This window comes from Acomys russatus, chromosome 14 (assembly GCF_903995435.1).
Source record: "Acomys russatus chromosome 14, mAcoRus1.1, whole genome shotgun sequence".
Classification (NCBI taxonomy): domain Eukaryota; kingdom Metazoa; phylum Chordata; class Mammalia; order Rodentia; family Muridae; genus Acomys; species Acomys russatus.
The window spans coordinates 5,998,651-6,024,761 of NC_067150.1; the positions used below are offsets into that span (position 1 = coordinate 5,998,651).

The following is a 26,111-nucleotide window of genomic DNA, read 5'->3' on the forward strand; positions in this document are numbered from 1 at the left end:
TTTTAGGAGGATCATTCTAAATTACTAGCCAAGTGCACACAGTAAATACATGTAACCAAGGCACACAACAGAAAGAGAAGGAAACAATTTTCTACCAATTGGACTGTGAGCTACAGTCTGTATGTCCACGAGCCTTATATCTTCAGAAGGCACAAAGAAAATTTCAGGTATTGAAGGAGGAACACTTTAAAATGTTTTGTTTTACAATTAAGTGGCATAACATACATTCCTGATACAAAATTTGGAGAGAAGAGCAGACAGCTTTGTAAGTGGAAACAAACACACATGACCTGACTAAACTTCTCCTCACATATACAGTTGTTCGAGAACATCTTACTGAGAACATTGGTGGGTGCACTACACCATCATCATCAACATCTGGCCACACAGGCAACTAAGAGTATGTCACACACCAACTGCCTTTATATTTACTGTGTATTCTTATAAACATGGGTTATTAAAATGATAATTAAAAATATTTCAAATAGTAAAGATTGGTTATTTTAAAATATAATCTGTTACTATGGACTATAAAAGGTTTTATCTTTGTATAATGCACAAGAATTGGAAGCATGCAGCATGTATCTGTAAGATTGGGGATAATGGAAGGGTACTGGCGGTTACTGTTTCTTGGGTTATATAGTAACATGACTTGTGGCTTTGCACAAGTCAAGAATTTTGGAAACTGTCTATGGGTATACTGCATTTAATAACAAGCAATGAGAAAAGAAAGAATGAAAGTTTGGAAGAAATAAAGTGGGGAAAAGAAGGAAAACAAAAAGAAGAGCAGGAAAATACATGCTAGAACTTTCCTATCATGAGAAATAGTACTGTAAAGGCAATGCATGCAGGAGACATGTGATTAATTGAAATAAGACAAAGCTTCATAAGGTTGTAGAATTTTTTGGGGGGGGTGGATTGGCTCCTAATTTTAAAACACTTGTCATTTTTGCACAGTCAAGCTATATGTTGACATTTTCAGGTGGGGTAAGGCGGATCTCTGCCATTTAACAATTGTATAACTTCTTATACAGTTTTCTTAGTTTTGGAGGCTGGATTTTGAAGTTGGTGGGGAAAATATATTGCCTGAGGGTTTTAGTTTTAAAATCTCTAAGAGTAGCTAGAAGGGGAAAGCAAATTATTTTTCCTAATTAAAAATAACATTTTTTGGGGAAAAGATGTGTGTGGGTGTGCATAGTTACAAATATATATATCTATATATGTATATATAAGCTTTAAAACACACACACACACACACACACACACACACACACACACACACACACACAGAGCGACCTTGTCTCTGCTACCCAAGTGTCTCAGAAGCTATGCTTTTGAGTTTGTGATTAAGTTGGTTTCCCACTTAGCGGCCACTCATTACTGCAAGTGTTTTGAGATAGCTTTTGTCTGTTTCTAAGGAGACGTTTCCTATATTGTCATCTCAAAGGCAAAAAAAAAAAAAGTTAAACAAAAATGACAGAGATTGAGAAATTGAAAGTGAACAGCACAGTGCTGAAGTGCCCCAAGTCCATGCATTCCAGTCCTTTCGTAGGATAATTTATGGTGATCGTGTCTGAAGTCTGCGCTATTAGCATACTCACCCCTAACAAGAAGTTCTGCCTCATCTGACACACTGTCTGCTGTGGTCTGTACCCTGCAGCCATATCTCCCAGCATGCATCAGAAGGATGTTCCTGATCATTAAATCTGCAGAGGATGCTTGCTGAAAGAGGGATGAAGTGCCAGTTTAAAATGTTGCAAATCTGCCTAGTTCAAGGTGGTTTAAGGGGGAACTTTGCATATTCAAAGGGCTCATTTTTGGCCTTACAGTTCATATGACAACAATGCAGAAATCAAACATGCCCTATCTTAAGGAATATACAAAGTTATATTTTTCACAATCACTCAAAAAGACTTTCAACATTGAATATTGCATAAAAAGACTTAGCAGCAACAGTTAAGAGATATTTAAATATATACCAGTAACTCACAGCTTTAAAAGTATAGGAAAATCAGTAAAATTTACTGCTTTACTATTGAGAGATAGGCCTATTTTTTTTTTTTTTTTTTGAGACAGAAAAGCTGTTGAAGGAAATAGCAACTATGGGAAATTAATTATGAGATGGTAGCTGTTGAAAGAATATTTTCTTTTGTAAGTACACTGTAGGCCACAGAATGTGACAGCACTTAGGAGAGCAATGGCTGGTCCCCAAGCCATGTGTCTTTATGTAACAAAGATATATTCCTCCCATAACCAGCGTCATCAGTGTGCAGGGTCAGACAGGACCTGCGGTAATACAACCATAAAAAAGAAGGGTACACGAAACACTTGACTTTTCATTTGGAGCTAGATGATTAGAGCCTCATTAAATTAATGCAATTAGGTTATCAATAAGTGTCAGGGAGAGAATCTTTTGATGTATTGCTTTTGGGATCAGTGAGGACCCTGTAGATGACTGACTGATACAAATCCTTCCTTCCCTAGCACTGTCCTTTAATTACTCTGTCAAAATTGATGGCTTTACTGTGGTCATGTAAAGATAAGGTATTGGTTATAACTCGTGTTTCCCTGTCCACAGTTGTAACTTGTTCTTTGAGACATGGTATTAGCTTGTATGGGCTAGCCTGAAATTCACTATGCAGCCCAGGCTGGCTTTGAACTTGTGGTGATCCTGATCTTTCTGCTTCAGCTTACTGAATGGTGAGGTTATAGGCATGTGCCACCACACCTGGTGCTTTAATGTTTTCCTCACAGGGTCATAGAAAGACTTTAACATCCCTTTGTGTTTGCATGTTGAATGCACACACAGCTTGAAATAACATCGTCCAAGAATCCATGCATAAACCAAGCATGGAAAAGAATACTTAACAAACCAAACTCCCCTAGAGAAGGAGCCCTGGATCCAAGAGCTTTTAATTTTGTGTCAAATGGAGGCAAGTTACAAGGTGTTTGTCCTTACAAAACATGCTAATAAGTATTTAAGAATTTAGTTGTTTGCTTTTGTTTTGAAATGAATGAATGGGTTTGTCACATAACAAAAAGAAAACTAATGCCTAGGAATATCTGTTTTGTTTTTGTTTTTGTTTTTGGTTTTTTTGCCTCAGTGTTTGTGGAAAGGGTATGGTGTTTTGAGCTTTTGAAGCACTCATTCATATGAAATTCATTTCTTTCAATGAATTACTCTGTGATCCCTTGTGTTTTAGACCTTTTTTCCCTCTGTGTTTCTTTGCTAGTTATTATTCATTCCTACTGACGTTATAATTGGAGCATCTAAAAGCATTGAAACTTTTTTCTCATGAAATAATTTGTTGAGACACAGTCTGGTGGTGTCATATACAAGAAACTACTTCATGGCAAGAATGCATTGAGAGTGGATTAAAATGTCACAACAATTGCTTCCAGAATAAAATATCTATCCATCAAGTGTCATATTGATGACTTCCTTAGGATACATCCTCACTCACAAACACTGAGGAGACTCACTTTCTCTGCAGCTGCTCTTTGTTTCGCACGAAGAAGTGTGATCTGCCTCCTCATCTCACCTAGACCAAGTGTTCAGTTCTCACAAACACAAAGTGGAAACTTTAAACACTCTGACCTTTCATTTTAGTGGAGAAACAAAGAACATTAAACATTAAAAGCAGTCATTCAGATTCCAACCAAGAGTGAATACACATTGGCTCCCAGCAACACTGTTGGTGTGGACCACCCTGGCCTCTGGGCTACAGGCATCTGAGGGGCTCATTCACCCAGACACTTGGCTCGGTAGCCCAGAGTCAAGGATACATTACTGTGTCAGGATGGGGCACCTGCCTAATGAGAAAGCAGAGGAGGAGCCACAGACGCAGCAGATTTGACTCTCTGTTTTTCTAGAAGTAAATACGGTTCTAAGGAAGGTTGTAATTGTCCTTGCTTTGGTCTGTGGCTTCTGTTATTTGCTACTATCTATCTATCTATCTATCTATCTATCTATCTATCTATCTATCTATCATCTATCTATTTATCTATTATCTATCTATGAATCTATCATCTATGTATGTATTATGTATTATATGTGTATGTATGTATGTATGTATGTATCTACCTACCCACCTACCTACCTACCTACCTACCTACCTACCTTACCTTTGAGACAAGCTTCTCAGTAAGGCATCTAGGCTAGCCTCAAACTCACACTCCTCCTTCCCCAGCCCACCTCACTGCTGGAATGACAGGCATGGTGACCACTCAGCTTTGCTCTGGGTTGTAAGCACACCACTATCAAGTAAATTTGGAAGGAGTTTCAAAACAAAGTCAGGGTCACAGTTTTGAAAAGATAATTTGTAGCAGCATTTGCCTATCATTAAATAAATCATATTTCATTTTTACAGACATTTTCCTCCCAAATAATTCATTTTCCTTTGAATCTGAAGAAAAGTTTTCAACCCTTTTACTTTCTTTAGAACTGAGTTGAAAGTGAACATTGATGGAAAGATGGCATATTTAGAGTCATATAAGCATGCAAATCATTCAGGGCCAAGGCCGAAATCATCTCTCCTATGCTGTCTGTATGCGCTGCTGTGATTAGAACTCCATCATTATCTATTGGTGCAAATGTCTGCAGCCTGTTGCACAAGCCTGGGTGCCATGCCTATTTGAGGAGTTGAAATTGGCTCATTTGGGGCTGATCTCTCTTTCCTTTTGGATAATACCTGCATCATATTTTTAAAATCCTAAACAGGGGAGCTTATAAGCAAAGCGAATGGACTGTGAACAGTAAACGTAAATTACTCTTTCAGCAGATTTACTGCTCTTTCAAGAGAAGTAATGAGGAGAATTCACTCGGGAGCCCATTATCCTTAATCTGAGCCCACAATGTACTCCTGTGAGGAGCGCTGCAATTGGAGCAACTTTAATGAAATGGTTACTTACAGCGAGCTTTGCTTTCTTCAATTCGAACTTCCTTTCCACAGCTCATCTCAGGATGCACTCTCTCTTTTCTTTGACTCTCACTTTACTTCCTGTCCTCTCTTTTGTTTCTTTAGAGTTTGGCTGGTTTCTTTGGTTTTACAAGCAAATGATGTTACCTGTTGCCTCAAATGAACTTCTTCCCAAGTGGTGCTTAACCGGGTTTTCCAACCCCAGGCAGAGCAAACAGGCAAGTGGTCACTAAAGCTCCATGTTGGTGTTTGAGGGAATAAATGAAACCTCTGTAAGAGGGGCAGCTCATTCATTGCCTGTGAGAACAGTGGGGATTGGTTGTTCACTGTTCTGGGTTCTGGGTTCTGGGTTCACAATCTCATTAGAATGGCTGGGATTTATATTACAACTTGGAAATAAAATAGGAGAATGGCGGCCATCTTTCCACCTAAGTCCAGTCTTTTACATGAACTAACTTACTAACTTACTTACTAATTAATGTTACGAAGGGATTCCCTATCCAGCCCATGTTGATATTGAACTCCATATGTAGCTCAGACTAGCTCAGAACTCCCTTCTCCTGCCTCAGTTGCATCTTCCTGCATGTTAGATGGCAGATGCGAGCGCTCCACCTAGAACAGCCCAGCTCTTTGTAAGACTTGACTCTATGAATTGTGTGCAGCCCCACCCCTGGAAGACTGCCAATTGTATTGCTAAGAAACCAGAACACGTGTGCTGTGCTGCTCAGTGTCTGCGGCTTCTGTTTGAAGTCCCAGCTCTTTGACACCAAAGGCTTTTTAGAGCCACATTCTGCATCCTGCAGCTGAGCACTGTGATCCAGATCAGTTCTGCACAGCTGTGTGTCCTTGGGAACTCTCCCCACACTCCTGCCTACTTGCTAAGCATCTGTTCTTATGATGCAGATGTTCTGTTCCTGAACAGGTCAAAGCCAGCCTTTGCTTCCTGCAGTTGCCCTTAGCTCATGCCTCTGAACTTAACATTTGCTGTCCTTGGAAGTTTCTATCCACTGTGGGTTTTCTCAGAGCTGAGCAAGGGCAGAGTTACAGGGCTGTCTACAAAGCCAGTAAGCAGACTAAAGAGTCAATGCACATAGGGCTTCCTTCCTTCCATTGTTGTGGCTGACAATACCTCTCCTTCATCCTCAGCATATTGACTAGAAGAAATTAGAAAAGAACATAGAAAATGACACTAGAGAAAAGGAGATGAGGTGAAATACTTGAGCGTAGATATTGTTTTAGGAGTGATGTTGTATGAATTCAAGCTCTCCTTCCCACTTATTAGACAAAATGGGAAGAGGACTCAATGGTTCTAGGCCTTTCTCAGAGCTTATTGTGAAAATGCCAGTGAGTCACACAGCACCATCTGTCTGGAACTTGGTAGAGTTGGACAAAGCCCACAATCTTTCCCCAATATTTACTCCCTCCCCAAGAGTTATCTAATGCTGTACATTAAAAAAAAATAAGTTCTTGACTTTATTTTAAATACAAGTATCTCCTGTACCTTTCACCTTTGTATTACAGATAATGCATGAGCTCTCTATCTCTCTGTCTGTCTGTCTGTCTGTCTGTCTGACTTTGTCTGTATGTCTCTGTTTCTATCCCTTCTTCCTCTTCAACCTGTGTGTGTGTGTGTGTGTGTGTGTGTGTGTGTGTGTGAGAGAGAGAGAGAGAGAGAGAGAGAGAGAGAGAGAGAGAGACAGACAGACAGACAGACAGACAGACAGACAGAGAGAATTGTGGGAATATCAAGTGAAGCACTATGCATACATGAAATGACTGAGCAATGCTTGAAAAGAATAAAGTGCTAAGAAGCAGTTTAAGAGGGGATTATGGCAGAAATCTGCTCACATTAATATAGCAACCACTCAGAAGACGTTTAAGAAAAAGTCATTAAACACTAAGACCATATAACCCAGATTCTACACAGTGAATTCCATTCTCTGTGACAGCCTCAATGCTGTCGTGGATGCTGGGTTACTGGTTTTGGTTTAAGGTGTATTTCACTTCCTTGATGGTTTATATGATCTAGCAGACATGGCCCAAACTCCCAATGTCTATAAACATTGTTCTTTGTAAAGCAAAATTAAATAATATAAATTCTATATGATATAATTTAATAAAGCTCATACCCAATGTAAATCCTGAGAATTATCTGCTGCATGAATTATTAGATATTATTAATGTCATGAAAAATTAAGTTTTAGACATTAACATGTTTTCCTAGTGGTACTGTTTCTTTGCTCCAGGTAATAGTTTGCTTAAAGTATGCTATTTTATCATATAGAAATTATACATACATTATCTTTACAATAACTTCTTCTTGAACTTTTATAGAATAAGGACTAGATTAATGTTGATATAGGTTTTAATATCATTGTAAAATAGTTTATGATGATTAATTTTCATGCTTAAATGAATGTATAAATATATATTCTCTGAAATAAAAATATTAATTACTACAGAAAGATGTCTGTGTATCAGGGTGAAATATTACATTACACTATCAGCACATTCGAGGTTCAAACTGGTCTTGGTGCCTTACTTCCAACACAGTATTCTCTGGAAGATTTTAATGCACTAAGAGAAACATTCTCACATGGTGAGATAGATTAAAGAAGAAAAACAAATTGTGACCCATTGGTTGAGTTTACGATAACAGGATCCAGTCATGTAGGTACCAACTCAGGAGTTAATGGTGTCTGTTACTCTGGGTAAATGAACACTAGGCTTTATAAGTACATTCAAAGCAGGCAAACACTAGGCCAGCTACAATTCAATTTTAGTACAATTAATTTTAAATCAAAGAGAAGAAATCATATTTACCACTTGGATGACAAGCATGGGTACAAACAAAGACATGAATAACTGACAAAATGCTACATGTTATCCACCTGCCCTTCTGTCTCAAGAACAAATGCAAGACCAGAGAGTGAGGTGCTCAGCTAGCAGGTGGGTGCGGAGCAGTGGTGTGTTATACTCTTAAAGGTGTCTTCTTCCAAATGTGGTAAGGTATGTGTGCTCTCCTGTCTAGATGGATGTAAATAGCCAAGTAAAAAAGTGCAGCGTGTTCAGCATCATGTGCTTATCACTGAGCTCTTCTGGGATACCTTACTCAACTCATGTGTTCTTAGACTTACTCTTTGTTCGCTTCTGTCTGTTGACAAAATGATACCTCACATGATTTCTGGGGATGCTTGTCTCATCCTCCTTTCATGGATTATATAGTTTGCTACTAACCAAGTAACTCCAATTAAACTTGAAGTATGGAGACACTGCACTAATCAGATGTCCCTTCTAATCTACCTTCAAGAGAAGAAACGCAGGAAAGAAACATGGGGGACAGGTTTTCTCATACTTGTATGTGGTCTTTGAGGAGCTGTGGAAAGAAGGGAATCTGTTTCTCATGCTATCACACTCAGGCTGAGTCCAGAGAAAGGCATTTTCCCTGCATATTTCATGGACTTTAACAATAATCGTTTGAGTACTGAATCCTACGGTTTTGTGGGTTTTGTGAACAAGGTCACACTATGAAGCCTAGCCTGGCTTCAAACTTGCAAACTTCCTGCTTGGCATTTTAAATAGTCAACAGATGACATCATGGTTGTTATCTCTTTTCATTTCTATTGTCTACCCTTGGATATGCAACTGTTCGGCGGGCCCCTTAGACTGACTTTGCTTACCTTGCCAATCACCTTTAGTAGATGCCATTTAAGAAGTTCTGACTCTAATCAGGCTCAGTTGATTTCCCTCTCTTCACCCAGGAGAAGTGGATCCTCTGCTTCTGTTTTCAAGCATTTTCTCCATTGGCCTGTTAGCCTCTCCAAATGGGTGCCACATGCTAACATCAGCTCACATCCTAGCTTCACTGACATTCAGGGATAGTTGTGTATTTTGTGGGCCCCAGCCCAAAGTGAAGGGCAAGGCCAGGGTCACTCATAAAAAAACTAAAACATTCAAATGGCAACATCGAAGTATTGCATTTCACATGAGACCCTTATCGTCATGAGACCCAGTGAAGTGGTAGAGGTCACGTGTATGGGTGGGAACTGGTTGTTCTCATCAGTAGAACCCACCTTGTTCACTTTGATATAAATTGTGGCCTCCAGCAACACTAATGGCCATTCTATGACATGGCAGTATCTGAGATAAATATTGAGGAGCTGAAATGTCTTTCTTTGTAAATAACAGAACACCTACTCTCTCTGTGTTCTAAATTCTGTGTTTCATTTGAAGTCTTTTCTTAATGTATATTCATGTGAACAAACAGACCACACTTGCATCTTATGCTAAACTAGTATATGAAAACAGTTTCCCCTTTATTCTGAATGTTTGGCATGTCCTATTCTATTATGAGCGTATTATGTATTCTGTGTTACATTTCCAAATATTCTTTGTAACTTTTTCTTGTTCCTTCAGTTTAAACCACATACTTTTGTTAGATTTTCTTTGCACCAGCCTTGCTGGTGGCAGAGAAAGGCTATCTTACACTTAACAGAATAGAAATGGGGACTTCTAAACTGTACGTCCCTGGAGTAGAAGAGACCCAGGGGGCTTCTCCTTCTCACTCAGAACTTGAAAATCAGCGAAATGCAGTGAGAGACTGATTTTCATTAAGTGACTTCTTGGCAGGAGTGCCTTAAATGTGCATCATTAAAACTCGAAGTTACTTTCTATGGTGTGCCCGATGGATCAACCTTCTTGTAAAATTTCTTTGGTGATGCTATCCTATCACCTGCCCCATAGCTTGGCTTAATGAGGCAGTGATGACAAGTCACAAGATATTAGCCAACACGACAGGCAATAAACATTTCTTGCCTCTACTGAATTCTTCCACTGTATAGTAATGGCATAATCATACTATCCATCCTAAGGTCTATGCTTCATAAGTTATATGTGTGAAGTTACTTAAAGATCATAGTCAGATAAAGACTTTGGCTCATTCATGAATGATTTGCAAGCAGCTTGTGATTGTATGGCCTCAGGAAAGCTCCAGAATAGCACCCTGCAGTAGCTTTTCATTCCCCTTTGTGGCTGCTCATCCCATGTGCAAAAGTCAGGAGATTGGGCATCCATGTGCTAGTTATTTCTTTTTTAAAAAATATTTTATTAATTTATTCATATTATATCTCAATTGTTATCCCATCCCTTGTATCCTCCCCATTCCTTCCTCCCTCCCACTTTCCCCCTACTCCCCTCCCCTATGCCTGTGACTGAGGGGGACCTCCTCCCCCTGTATTTGATGGGGTGGCACTCAGAGGAAGGATAACAGGATAATACCAAGAAGAGACTTGATACCCTATGTGCTAGGTATTTCTTAGAGTGCCCTCTTATGTGGGAAGGCAGCAGCAGCACATTTCTGGCACCCCAGAAACTTCCTCCTTCTTCTGTCTCTGCACACATAGGTGAGCTATGACCTAGCTACTGGATCCCCATGACACCGTGCTTCCATGGGAAGAGATTGCACAAGAAATAAGGTGCTTGTCACCCAAGACTTGCATATAATGCCAGTTAAATGATAATGATACGGTTGTGGAACTGAAATGCAACATGAAGAGAAAACCAGTTATAAACTGATGACTTAAAACACATAAAAATACAACAAGCCATAGAGAAGAGTCATTTTCATCTGACTAAAGAAATAAAAGTTAACCCCAACTAATAATTTCTTACATCAGAGAATAAAGCTGGGGAGCAGAGTAAAGGAAACTTGGTGAAATGGACCATCGGTGTACAGGTGGGAGAGCTCTGGGTGCCTGACTCTTGGGCTGGCATTCAGGAGTTCAGTTTGCCTCCTATAGAAAACACCTTGTTCTGATTAAAGACACATGTATTTTATTACCCTAGTTAAAGCAAGATTTTATAAGTATATCAAAATAACATTGTCATTTTGAATAATAGTAACCATAAAACTGTTAGTAGAATCAGTTCTACTAACAAAACAGTGTTGTCCTGCAAACTCTTTTGTGACTGGGTTTGACCAGCCACATCTGGACACACAAAATTACCACTCTAACACCATAAAAAACAATCCATTTCATTTCCTCATGTGCTTATTAACCTCTCCTGTGACTGTGGGCTGGCACTGAGAAAATACTTTACACGTGACCTGCAATTGATATATTGTCCTATAGCCATATGAAAAATATTGTGATCCAGTATTAGCTAAAAATTTGTCATTTTTGATGCATTAATCTAATTGTATTATTTATAATGATCTATATTTGGCTGTTATTTCCATATTTTCATTCTCTCAGTACATCCAAGTCTACCTATAGGCTTGTACAACCAATCTATCTTTCAAGATAAACACTACGACTTATGTCACGATACAGCATATTCCAGGATGAAATGACATTTACTCTATATTTTTTACATTGTAAATGGTGTCTACAGAAGAATCTCATCCCTTCCTGGCTGTGTGGCTGAGTACATAGACCCTGCCCACTGGGTCTTCCTTTAAATAAGGAGAGCCTAAACAGGCAGAATATAACAGTCCTGTCTCCTTCCTGAGTCCCTTTGTTGACCTGGTACTACGAAGGAGCTCAGGTCTCTGCAATGTGCAACAACTCCTTGTGTTTCTTTGTTCTTTTTCTAGTGCTAGAGATTGAACATGTGTGTGTGTGTGTGTGTGTGTGTGTGTGTGTGTGTGTGTGTGTGAATGCATGCGTGCGTGTTAGTAGTTGGAGTAGTGTGTACACATGCCCATATACCGCTGTGCTCCATCCCAAACCCTGTTCCCCTGACTTTTGTAGAGGACTTAAGAATTACCCTGGAATGATCCAGATTGTCTGCTTGTCTCTTCTATGCTTGAGTTTCAGAGAAATAAGCAATCCTTATGGCTTTTTTTAATCTCAGTGCTGCAGGGAAAGTAGACTAACACTTCATCCTATAGAATGAGAGGACGCCCATCTACCTCCAGTTTGCTCTTTCTCTCGTGAGTTAATGAACAATTGATACATGACTTTGCCCACTGTTCCTTCCAGAACATTATGTCTGGCCTTGTTTCATGGTCCATGTCTCTTTAGAGACTTCTGCCAATCGTTAGATCCCATCTTTAATGAGTTAAAATCCGTGTCCCCAATTCCTATTTCTGCCTTGCTCATGCTTACTCTTTCCTATTACTCCCTGTGACCAAGCATCACAGCACAGGATATGCAAGATGTGTCTCCAGAGCTGCTGGTGGGGAGAGCTCTGTTACACCTGGGTAGGATTTGGTCCTCAAATCACTCCACCTGTTTGCCACTGCGCTGGCCACTCTGCTTCACCACCTTGGTATTTCTTGTTTATTCTCATAGAATTTGCTACTTTTTCTATACAGGGTTTATCTGTGTAACCCTGGCTGTTCTGGAACTCTCTCTGTAAACCAGGCTGGCCTCAAATTCACAGAGATCAGCATGCTTCTGTATCCAAGTGTTAAGATTAAATGTGTACACCACCACTGCCAGGCTATATTTTGCTACTTTTTAAAACTCAAAACTCATTTTTTGACCCTTGACACTGGAATGGTCATTGACATTTTCAATAATCAAACTGGGATAGAATTCATATACTGGAAATTCTGACAGTTTTATAAGATTTTTCAGCCTCATTGAACACCCTTTGGAACATTGATTTGTGGGAATATAAAAAGGTAGTCCTGTTATGAAGATTAGGTCAGCTGGATAGGGAATGGCACAGAAAAGGGACAATATCCAGAAATTCAAATGTTGCAACAAACTGAATCACACTTGGAGACTTGTGAGGGAAGAAATCTCCTGTAATCCCATGGAAGCATCCTGGTGACCATGGGAATGTAGCTAACACTCAGAACTCTGTGTACTGGTGCAGTGCACCTGAGGAGCCCCATCTTGCCTTGTGCTGCTGGGGAGGGAAACCTGTTGTGACTACGTCCTAAACACGCGGTGTTGACCCTGGAGCTGTACTTAGAAAGGTCAGAAGGACAACTCTGACACTCTTAATGAGAATGGAAAGGTCTTTGGAGACACTGGATAGGGATTGCACATCAATGAGGAAACTGTCAGAGAAGGTTGATGTAAAGGTCACTTTACTTCAGTGTTGAAATCCTTGTGAACAATGTCACCTGAAGTAACAGGGACTATGCTTTGCTCATGTAGATGAACTGAATCTGCTTAAATGGTATGTGAGAGGAAGAAGGGTAGCAACATTGACACTTTAGTTCAGTCGTCCATGTAGAGAAATGAGCCAAGGGAGGACTGCTCATTTTGCAAGTACAATACAGAAAAAAAAAATGTGAAGGAGCTAATCCTAGTACATGAAAAAGAAAACTAATTTCTATCTCTTGTCTCTTCAAGAGACTGAAGACAAGGAAAAAAGGAAATATATCATTAAAAATAAACTCAGGATTCTCCCAAGTAACTGAAGTCAACAGGCAGAGCTGTCAAGGGTGTGGCCATAGAATTCTGTCTACTTACTTCAGAATTTCAAGGGCATTTCTCCACAGCATCCAAACCAAATGAAAGAAACTCAAGTCTCTGATAATGAAGGATGGGAAATAAGTGAGAAGAATGTGATTGTAGGGGAATGTTAGAGACTGGCAGAAACAATTGCTGTGGTCCTGTGGAAGATGCAGAAAGCCTTCTATGGAATTGTTGGCTCCACTAAGGGAGTGTCCGGCCATGACACTGACTACTCATTGTCCTTAGGAACTAAACATTTAGAAGTGATCTTTAAACCAAGATTTTGTTAAGTTATAAACAACAGTGTTTTTATTTTCATGAGCTTTTTATAAAAACAACCGAAAAGAACAGAAAGGCTATAGTATCACTGGGTAACATCACCTGATGGTGTTCTTAACTAAAACTTGGTTTTGCAGGTATCAGTGATATTTGCACTTCCTTTTTATGAATAGTGGACCACTCATTGTATTGAATGCCTATTAGTTTATGTCACATAGAAGCCTCTTCATGTATGTTATTCATATAGGCATAAAATAATGTAGTAAGAAATGAAGTAAGTATATCAGCAGATATTTAAAAGAAAAAACAAACAAGCAAGGATAGCGAATACATTTTTATACCCAGGATTATTTTCGAACCATATCTTTAATGGAATGTTTAACTTAACCAGCGTATCTTTAGAGTGTTTTCTAGTTGAGTATCTGGCTCTTTCAAGTTTGTTTTTGAAATCTTGCTTTATGAGGCACTTAATCTTTTTTAAAAAACTTTGGTAAATAATTTCATAAGCGAAAGCTTAACAAGAAGTAAGACCACTGCAGTTCTATTCTTCAACATGAAATACTGAGAGTGCTTTGGATAATGAAATCAACTCATGCATAGACCATAGAACCAAGCCTCTGAGGTGAACATAACTGACAATAAAAGAAAGAAATTTAGATTGCTGAAACTGATCCTGTTTTCCACAATCAGGAAGAATCACATCAGCCTCAACATACTTAGCATGGAGACAATTGAAACACATCAGTGTCAGAAAAGACTGTTCTGACTTCTGTGTACTCATGAGCCCTCACAACCACTGCCCAATGAAGACCAGAGCGGAAGACATTTGGTGGAAAGATATAGGTTGAGAGGAACATGAGAATCAAATCAACTCTGAGAAACTCAAGGTCAAGCATTATTCTGAAGAGACATTTGCAAGGGCTGTATACAAACTGTGGAAATGGCACTTGCCATTTTTGACTGTTTCCCATATTTTGGTTTTTTTTTATATATAAATATCTTTGCCCCTTCTAATGTCCTTAAAGTTTCTCCAATTCCTTCTACTGTTTTCTTAGCTTTCAGGATTTACACTTAATAGTTTTAATCCATTTGATTTTTTTAATTTTGTATCTAGCATGTGTGTGGGAATCTCTACTTTGATTATTTTATGTGTGGATGTATAATTTTCTCAGCCTCATTTCTTAGAAAATTCTTCTTTTAGCACCTTTACTTAAAGAAACAAAAGCAAGGAAACCCCCAAAACAAACAGCAACAACAAGCCCTGTTGTCGTAGATTATGAGCTTATTCTCAGACTTTCTATTTTTTCCTGTGACTTTTTCTCTCCCTGCTCCATGCCCTTCACCGTCACATTCAGTGTAGGGTCTTCCTAGGTAGCCCAGGCTGTCTTGTAGCTTGCTGTCTTTCTTCTTTCACCTCTAACGCTGGAATTAGATGCTACTTGCTGCACCCAGCTTCATGCTGTTCTCATGCCTACGGCTTAGCTAAAAATTAGCTAAGGTAAGACTTTCAGCTTCAACCCTTCTGGGCTTTTTGCTTATTTTGATTTTCTGGCTTTGGTTATTGTCTGGTATTTCATTACAAACATTTGGGCTGGTTTTCTAGTTGTGTTAAGATTTTCAAAGACATTATAGTAAAAATTATATTGACTTTGCAGAACATTTGGGCATCTTGGCTATGCTTATTTTTCTAATCTCTAAACTCAAGATATCTTATCATTGTTTTGGAATGTGTTCTCTTCAGTTTCTTTCTTCAATGTGTAATAGTTTTCATTGTAGAGATGTCTCACCTCTTTCCGCCAACTTTATATCTTAGCATTTTTATAACTATCGAAAGTGGGATTGTTTCCTTCACTTCTATTTCAGACAATCCATTATTGGAGAACAGCAGTGTAACTTGTTTGCTGTTTTCCATATGTGAGATCCTTCATGGGTGAATAGTAACAGTGCTTTCTTTCTAATTTGCATGGCATTTATATCCTTTATTCTCATAGCTGAGACTTCCGCTGCTATGTTGAAAATAAGTAGTGAAAATAGATACTTGCAGTGGTGTGTATGTGTGTGTGTGTTTGTTTACATGTTACTAAGTTACAACCTTAACCTGTTAAGTGTTTTATGCACATACCTCTATGCATTACATGTACAAAACAAAAGGATTTTAAATTTCATCAAGTATATTTTTACATATATTGACATGATTGTGTAAATGTGTCATGTTGATTGACTTGCACATGTAGACATACTCTTACTTCCCTGACTGCTTCATCATAGTAACATTTCTAAAATGCAGTCAGAATTGGTTAGTAGGTTTTTTTTTGGCATAAGCATGTGTGTATGCATATGTATATGTACATGCATGAGGGTGCTCAGCGGTGTGAGGTGGATGTGCATTTATAGGCATGTGCGGAGAGGCCTATGCTGATGTCAGGTGTCTTTCTCAGAAATTATTCACCTTATATATGGAGACATTACTTCTCACCGAGCCCCACACTTAGGTGGAGCATTCCCTGTCTTTGCCTCCCTCGCACTGGGATTATATGGGTTCTGCAGATTCCCACTCTACTCCACAGGCTTGCATGCCAAGTGCTTTCCCTGCCAAGCCGTCTTCTCAGTCAGCAGTTGTTAGTGCTTCATTGAGGATTCTTTTACATTCATGTAAAAGGCACCGGAAACATTTATCTACTGTTTTCTTCTTGGTTGCCTTCTTGTTTTTTTTTTTTTTTTTTTTTTTTTTTTTTTTCGTATCAAGGCACTAGTGACACTGTAGAATGTGTAAGAATCCTTTCCTTGTCAGTTTCTTGGAATGTTGCAGGATGAATTGGTGTCAGCTCTTTGAATATTTGCTAGATTTCAGTAATGAGTCCATCTGCTCTTGGGATCTTCTTTGATGGTAGACTTACTTTTAATTACCAATTCTATCTCTTTACTCTCACAGGTATGTGCTATCAGGAACTTGTTAGTTATGCAGTCAGGTCGTTAATCAAAGTTGTTTCTACGGATCTCTAAGGAACCCCTATTTTCCTGTTGTGTTAGCTAGAAGGTTGACATCTTCATCTCATTTTATTTATTGACTCGCCTCCCCTTTATTTCATCTAGCATAGTGTGTCCATTATACTTTTATCAATAAACCATCATCGGCTTGTTGCTCTTTTACAATTTTTGTCCTTATTTCATTTTACTGTTAGATATTTATTTTTTCCTTTTCCTATTAAACTTGCTTTCTTCTTTATCTGGTTTCTTGGGATGTCATAGTAGATAGCTCATCTGAGATATGATGTACATTGCTATAAAAATTTCTCTTAGTAATGTGAAAATATAGGAAAATGGGACCTCACATACTACAGTTTTTGGCATGTTGTTTCTATTTTCACTTGTTTCACATATTTTGAATTTCCTTTAAAAACTTGTATTTGTAATCCATTGGTGCCTCAAAAGTAACCCAACTTCCATATGCTTTCATATCACCCAAAGATTTGTTTTTATTTCTAGTCAAAATTGCTTTGTGTTCAGAAAGAGTACTTGGTATGGTTTCAGCTCTTAAACTTGCTGAGTGGTGTTTTGCTTCATGACATGTCATATGGGGCATCTCAAAACTGGTCTATGTGGCAATGTGAAGAACGTACACTCTGCAGCAGTATGGTAGGGTGTTCTGTGAATGTCTGCTAGGTCCACTGTGTACCAAGTCCAAGTCCATACTAACTCTACCGTCTATTTCCTTTTTGGATGATTCATCTATTGATGAGACTGGGGTGGGAAAGGCTCCAGGAATTATCACATTGGAGTCTGTGTCTTCCTTTAGGCTTATATTTTCTTTATATAAAGGGTGATTAGAAACGGATAGTTGCTATTCAATCTTGCTGAGACCGTCCCTTTATCCTTATACAACAAACTTCCTTTTCTGTTTTCTGCTCCCAATTTAAAGTTCACTTTATCTGAGATTAACAGAGCTGTGTCTACTTTCTTTGAATTCTGCTTCTGCATTTGTCTTATTTTTTCTCTTTACTTTCATGCCTTGTATGTCCTAGAGATATAATAAATGTCTTATAAGCAACATGTAGTTGGATATTTATTACTATTATTTCATTCATTTATTTCATAGATTCGACTTAGAAAACTAAATGCATTTCCATGTAATCATCGATGGTAAGGCTGTTGTTACAGTCACTCTAAAGCTTGTTTGCTGATACTAATTGAGGGTCTTTCTAATTCTCTGATGGTTATCTTCTGCAATTTAATGCTTTACTCTAATAGTGCACGCCAATTTCTTGTTTATAATTTTTGGCTTATTATAGACTTTTTCTTTATGATTACATGAGGCTTAAAAACAGCAACTTAACATGATATAAAGATAAGAAAAGAGAAATTGAAAATATTTTAATAAAACTCTGTTCCTTCAGTTTGTTGCACTTGCGATGGCCCAGTTTGTGTCTGTCTTAATTGCCTACCTTTTAATACATTATTACTTCTTTAAATAATTGTTAATTTAAGTCTTATACTGAAGATATTTTTACCCACAAATTTTATAATATTAGAGGGGGTCAAGTTTCACTCAATCCAATGTTTTCTTTGTTCCTACTCATTTCCCTCAGCATGAAGAACCCTATCAGCATTTCTGAAAGACAGATCACTAGGGACATTCCCTCAGCATTTGCATGGTGTTGTCAAGATAATATCTTCCAATGAATTTTATTAAGTGTAGTATTCTTGGTCAAATAAAAACTCACAGTATTATCCTCTGTTCTGTAAAGTCTCTGCAGAGCAATCTGCTACTGAATGAATTGCAACACCCAGGCATGAAACTTGTTTCTTCTCTCTCTGCCTTAAGGGTCCTTCACTTATCATTTGTACTTATCTTTGAGAACTTAATTCAAAAAGGTCTTGTTGTAGTCTTGGGTAAGTCCACCTGGTGCCCTTTGACCTAGTTTTGAGATGTCTTCTTCAGTCATTAACTCCTTGAATGAGCCTTCTAGCTCTTTATCTTTCTCAGGTGGTTGTTGAATTCTATTAATCCAAGTAGTTGCTCCTATTTTCTTCCTCCTCTTTCTGAAAGCTCCTCAGTCCTCTTCATGGATGTTCCTTTCTATTTTTACATAGTCAGTCTTTGAGCTTACCATTTTTTCTCTTTTGATCAATTTATCATCTTTAATTTCAATGAATTTAGTTTTCGGAAGAAATTTTCTGTTTGATTTTTAAATTAGTGGTTCCATTGAGTTAAATGTCCCTGCTGAAAGACCAAACGTTTCCCCCGTGTTTTCCTGATATTTGCTGAGTTTTCTTGTTTTAAATTCTACTCGCTGGACTTCACTGATTCTGGTGATTACATTATAAATTTCCAGTACAATATTTTAACTTTAATTGAAGTTTGTTTTCCTGAAAACTCTTGGTCTTTGCTGGCATACATTATCTTCCTGGAGGATTATTCATTAGAGTTTATGAAGACTGGCTTCTTATGACTCTCTTTCTAGAAATTCTGACGAGGATGAGTATCTTTTAAATAGTTATTTTTTTTATGCATTTAAATGTTTTTCCTGCATGATTAGTGTACCATGCCAAAAAAGGTGCTGGATCCGCTGGAACTGGGGTTACAAATGGTTGTGAACCACAATGTGGGTGCAGGGAATTGAACTGAGGTCTTCCGCAAGAACAGCCGGTGTTCTTAACCTCTGACTCAGTTTCTCCAGCACCAGAATATTTCCTTTTGACCTGTAATCTCTTGTCATTTCAGTCTAGGCGAAACATCAGGTCTAGGTTTTGCCATATACCTGCGATTGCTCTTTCAACACTAGAGGGAGATGCAAGCCCAGGTTTCCCTACACCCGTAGCAGGTGTGTTGTTCATTGTGAACTGGGGAAGAACCTAGAAACAATATTTCAGTTCCGTCAAAGTCCTCCCTGGGACTAGGGTAGATGCCTCATCCATAGCTATAGGTCCTCGCTCAAGCCAGATGGACTTTTGATAGCTCTGGGGATGGTCACTATGGAAAGAGGAGTCCCAGATTTCTACAGTGCCCCCTTGCCTGTCAGAACCACAAAAAGGGTCATGCCCCGAGCCCGCATCCTGCCCTGGTGAGGTGAAATGAAGACTCAATGTTGGCAACAGTCCACTCTTGAAGTAGACTCTTGGTCCACAACCACCCGAACAAGCCATGGTTAATGTTGGTTAACAGACTGAGGCTAAAGCTGCCTGTTACCTCGACTGCTAAGACACTGAAGCAGCCTAGAGATGGCCATAATCATCTGCCCAGGGCTAAGCTTCACCAGTCCGGCTCTGAGCTCTCTGCTCAAGTGTTCACTCACCAAATACCTTGTGTAGCATTGAGAGAATGCAGTGTTGCTTTATTCTGCGCTGCACCGCGATGTACTCCCTTTGAGAAAGGCGGTTGGTGCTTTGCCAACCATGTGGATTGAGCTATCTCCTGAGTCTCTCCCGCACAGGATTCACATGGTTTCCGGTGTTTGTAGGCTCATACAGTGATTCAATGACGCGGGGCCAGACTCTGCACCAATGTGCTTCCTGTAGAGGCCTCTGCTACCACCGCTGACTTTTCTTCAAGTCTTCACATTTATATGACAGTTAATTTGGGGTGATATTGTTGATTATACATGCATGCATATTTGACCTAAAAATCCACTATGTATTTGCAATTTTAGAAAATTTATTATTTAAAATAAGGGATGTTTGTCTCTTGCCTAGAGACAAGAACATTTTTTTAAAATTCTATAAACATTTTGTTGCTTCTAGAAGACATCTTAACTTTAGAGAAATCATTTATCATTTACCAGGAACTTACATATTCAAATGTTAGAGCTAAAGGAAGGAATTCTGATTTTGGACACCTTTTTTCCCTTCAATTTGGAATTCCTTCTGCATGGAAAATTACTAATTCTAAAAACAGCATGGGGTCTTAAAACATCTTCCATGAATTAAGGATGTTTGCATTATGTAGGAGAGAAAAGTGTGACTTGGGGCTCTTGGTTATCACTCCTGAGAACTGATCGGTGCTGGCTAAAGTATATTTTAAAGTAGTTTAAGGTTATGTGATGTCATTCATAGTGTCGACAATTGGATTTTAGTTTTTGAACAAAAGCAGAAGACCACTGGTGTTTGTAATTAGGTTAAGAACATTTAGAATCTCCGGCTTTGAACTTCGTTTTGAAGACGAGACCTTGGCAGATGGTAAGTCTCAAGCATGGACCTGAAGCTAATGAGGGCCACTGTCAGCTCCCCGCTGAACACCCACACTCATTTCTCTGCTGATCAGTTGGTATGTAATGCCATCACCTCACAGTGAACTTGCATGGTGCAGAATTTCCATAAACGCCATACCAGCTTCTGTGATTTTTGATATTTTTTTGATTTTGGAGAGACTGTCAGACTCAGTATGTCTCTGTCTGCATCTAGTCTGCAGGTTACTATGTAGGTCAAGCTGGCCTTCAACTCACAACAAACTTTCTTCTTCAACCTACTAAGTGCTGAATTAGAGGCAAATCACCTTGCTTGCTAGATGTACTTCAGATACAACTTAATTCTTTAAAGTTGAAATCTACTTTTTGGACACTAGCCTACAGAAAAGAGATTGTGAATGAACAAAAATATATATATTTACAGATGTGCTCTGTTCCTAAGCCTGTAACCACAGAAAATCCATTAAAATTCTAATGAGAAAATGGTCTAATAAACTGTGACATTAATAAACCATGCTGTGGTGATTTGAAAGAATGTGGCTCCGAGAGGCCCATGGGGAGTGGCACTGTTGGGAGGTGTGGCCTTGAAGTAGGTGTGGCTTTGCTGAAGGAAGCCTATCACCACAGGTAGGCTTTGAGGTTTCAGAAGCTCAAGCCAGTTCTCTGTCTGCTGCCTATCGATCAGGATGGAGAACTCCTGTCTCCTTCTCCAGCACCATGTCTGCCTGCATGCTGTTCCCTTTATCAGAATTGTCATGGTCATGGTGTTTCTGCACAGCAATAGAAACCATAAGTAAGACACTTACATTATTTTGTATGTACTGAAAAGGATGACTTAGAATTTCTCCCATGTAACCTGGAGGTTTTTTAATTTCTTAATTTATTATTATTTTTTTATTTTTTTACATATACATTTATATTATTCCACATATATACAATAAAGTACTTATAGCAAGAAGAACAATGGAATAATCAGCAATTATATAAATGTTGCATTCTTAGTGTTTTGGCTATTTGTATCTGGCAGCCTTGAAGAGAACATCTTTCCTATCTTGGTGCATCTAAAATTCTGAATGTAAATCAATATCTATCAGATCTCATCATTATCAACTTAAAACATCTATCTAGACTATGCAGGGAGTTCAGGTTAGTAGCTTTCCAAATGAGAAGACGACAGAGACAGTTTGCTGCTTGAGCAGTCACCCAAAACTTTCTATAACGTTGGAGCATCATCTTCAATCTTCTGGCTGACATATTTGTGAGGCAGGAACTATTGAGGACTTGCTAACCATGTCTTGACAGAGTTTGGCTGTCAACTGCCTGCATCCAAGCTTGTCCTTTTTAAGGTAGAATTCTGTCTATCATAGAAACAAGGACATTTTTCCATTGGTTTGTTAGCCACATTTAAAGCCATCTCCATAAGGAGGTTCTTTGATGATCATCATCTTCTCTGAGGTAGGCTGGGTATTGCCAGGAGTTAACCTGTCTCATGGTCAATTCCAAGGTTATTATTGAAGGAGAGTAAAAACTGTAGTCCATGGTGCACGTTTTGTAAAATAATAGCTAAAAATTTCCCTGTTGGTGTGAAATCACCTTTGGTTGGAATATGAACAATGTGAAACGTGAACATATTTTGCAGCATTAAAAAGCTGACCCTGGTGTGCTAGATGTTGCCATGGGATTTCTGGAAGGTGATGGGAAGAGGCAAACTCCTAAATGCAGTGTGTGCTGCAATCTCTCCCATGTGAGCTGTGTGCCTGTATATGATTGAAGAGATACAGAAAATCACAGTTATGGCTTTGTGGTTCCACATGTTAATTTTTTTATTATTATTCTAGTTTTTTCAGCAGTTTAAGTGACCTATGCTAAACTTATTTCATATATTAGTATATATAATTTAATATATGCAATATATGTATTTATATGAGAAATCTAGTTTGATCTTGGTGTAAACTAAAATATTGATTTCTATTTAATATTTAGTGCTTACACATGTATTTAGCACAGAGAGAAAACATGCTAAGTGTTCCCAATAACTATAGATATTATAAATTAACTTGCTTGGCTGAGGAAGTTAACACCTGATCATCAGGGATTTTTTGTTTTTTTGATTTTTGTTTTTTGTATACTTTGTTCAAGTAAACACTCCCTTGAACTTGGTAGGTGTTGAACCCAGCCTCTTTATGACAGTGCCTCTGGAACTCACCATTTTCCAAATGTAATCCCCCAAAATGAACATAAGAACAATTCAAATTCCTTTTGTTGAGTATTAGGCCCGTCTAACATTATGTATGCTACACAGCCATCTGTAGCTTTTTTTGGGTTGGTCTTCCATTGATACTACCTTATATTTATTTCAAAGTTTCTTTTCTTTTATTTATTTATTTATTTTTTTTTGGTCTTGGGGGAAAATGTTAAGATGCTTTCTGTGCAGTCACTCAATCTTCTTACTTTAAGAAAAACTTTTTAAAAATATAATCTATTCAGATTATATCCTGACTGTTATTCTCTCACTTGTATCTTCCCATTCCTACCCCCCGCCCTCGACCTCTGACAGAAGGGGACTTCTCAATGGAGCACAATTGGGTAAACTACAGGACCTTAAATAGCACACTGCCTTGCTTATAGCATCAATGACACAATCAATGTAAAGCTTATGAGACTAAAAAAAGGAGACCTCAGAGGCGGGTGCAAAACTTCTAGATGTGCAGATGGCATTTCTACCTACTCCTGGAGCTTCCTATTTCACTAGAGGTTCAGGTTCTGGAAGTGCCCCAGTGACTGAAGACAGTCTGGTAAAACTGTATCTACACTTTTATTAGGAAAAATACACTATAGTCATAAGAATAATACAATGAATGAGTGACTTAGAAAGCAGAGAGTCATATGATTCTAGGGTGTTCTGTTAGATTTTACTACTTTGCTTAGATTGACTTGTATTATCATAGCTTTACATAATTCACTTTACATAATACACTTGTAATTTAATTCTAGATCTTAATTAGTTTTTCCAATTTTTTTTGTCTCCAATGGCTTAAGCTTCTGTAAAGTTTATAATATAGGTAATGACACATACATTTATTAATTAGAAACCATGAGAGCAGGCTGGCTATAGATGCTATTAATTCATTTTTGTCATAACATACTCAATATGTTCCAATTTGGGGCAGTCATATATGTTTATAGTTATTTACTAATAAAAACATAACTAACCTTTTTCTAGAAAACTACAGTGCAAGTACAGAAACCACTAGAACAATTTTGATAGAGGTATCTAATGTGGCTTGTTAACAAGCCACTGGACTTTTGCTTTGTTATTTTGCTGGGAAAGCTGATGTTAAGACTGTGTTTAACATTCACATCAGTATAGCATGCCTTATTTAACTTACCAGACAGGGTAGCAAATACTGTCTTTAAGGTGCTTTGTTGTTGTTGTTGTTTGGTTGGTTGGTTGGGTTTTTTGTTTGTTTGTTTGTTTGTTTTTGGTAAAATACTGATTGCCTCATTAATTTTACATTAAAACTAATTTCCCTGTTAATTTCTTCTAAACATTAACAATCTACTATTAACGAATGCATTGATTAAAATGTCCTAACATTCTAGAAGAGAACACGAAGCATGTGAAATGGGAAAAGGCTCGCTGACTAGATCGAGTGCTTAGGATCTAGTGAGATAGTGCCTGGGTAATTAGTCTGAACAGTTGACTTAGTTTGCACTGCTAATTATGGTATGTGTTGTTTTTATACCTGTGCACATAATTCCTTTTCCTGAGACTCACTCCCCTCACACATGACAGCACACATGTAACCTAGGTACTAGTTCAGTCTTCAGAATCATACCTTAACTTAAGAAAAGGATTCTTTGACAGTGATCCTAACTGTGTGAATTGTGAAGTAGATGGCCCCTGTAAGGACCTCAAAGTTTTTCACGCCTTCCTTGGCAGCAGAGCCTCAGGCAATCTGTGCAGCAGTGACTGGCTTTCACAGGTTCATGAGAAGACACAGATGTTTGCTGTGGGTGTCCTTGGCAGACCGTTATTTTGGAACCCCATGCCAGCCCTGAGGCAGAACTTGAGCCTGACTTCTGCCCAGGAAAAAAGCAATTTAGAGCCAGTGACAAGGCATCCAAGTTGCCACTTTTCTCGTACAAGTCCTAGGCCACTGGAGAGTTGACTACAGTTAGCATTAATGGGTCCAACTGAAGGCAGATGCAAAACCACCTAACTCAATCTAGCTAAAATGACTGACTCACAGGTCAGTAGGGCAACATTTTTCCACCAGGAGCTAACTGAAACCTATGTTTAGAACTATGACTAAGAAATGTTTTGATTCAGAATCAACTAACCATGGCATATAGAGGCCCACAGGGAGAAGGTGCAACAATCAGGAAGCCTGTGTGGGTCTAAGATATGTACTCTGCATATATTCTGTGACTGTATGGTTTGGTATTCTTGTGGGACTCCTAACAGTAAGTGGAAATAAGGGTTGTCTGTAACTCTTTTGACTATGCTTGGGACCCCTTTCTTTCTGCTGTATTTTAATCAATGGAATGTGGCCGACATGACATTGACCAGGTCGCAAGCCTAACTCTAGTTGGTCCTGTCACTTCCACTCTCAAGTCTCAGATCCTTGAGAGATTCATGCAAAGAGGCCTGAGCTAGTCTGGTAGGGCACATGGTGGACGCTGTAGCTCTACCCTTATCCAGCTGACTCCCGCAGATTCAGGCTTTTATATTGATTGACAGCTGACTGCAGGTGCTATGTCTGGCTGAGAAGAACAAGGAGTTCCAGGGAAGTCCATACAAGTTGCCAGCCCACAGAGTCACCAACAAAATAAATAGTTGTTGGAAGCAACTAGAGTTCTTATCTTTTGTACTGCTGGGAAAGCTGGGGTTCAGACTGTCTAATACTCATTTCAGGATAGTTAGGGCAACTGCTCCTGAATTTATTTTGTAAATTTATATTTATGCCACATTTCTTACAACTATAACAGATGTACAAATCATTAACATGTATTTAAACATTAAGTTTTCTCCTCTTCAAAGATGCTTAAATCTATACTCCTCAAACATAAAAATGAGAGATAAGTGGATCTGTCCAGGTGATATTCTTATGAGCTCAAATGTGAGCAGAACAACAAGATACTCAAGTCAAAAAAGTTCAACATACCAACAAAATCCTCCTCAGGCCATCTCACTCTTTTTCCTGAGTATGTGCAGGCCCATCATGGCCAAAGGCTGATCTCAGGTGTTGTCTCTTAAGACACTATCCATCTTAGTTTTTGAGACAGGCTCTCTCAGTGGCCTGGAGTTCACA

General features: G+C 38.6%; 1 protein-coding gene across 1 annotated transcript in view; it reads right to left on the reverse strand.

The window, feature by feature from the left end:
* Cntn5 (contactin 5) overlaps positions 1-26,111 on the reverse strand; it is a 445,387-nt gene that overhangs the window by 103,777 nt on the left and 315,499 nt on the right. The window contains exon 14 of the mRNA XM_051156769.1: positions 1,602-1,722. Coding sequence (XP_051012726.1) covers positions 1,602-1,722 — 121 coding nt within the window. The remainder of the gene's footprint in view (positions 1-1,601; positions 1,723-26,111) is intronic.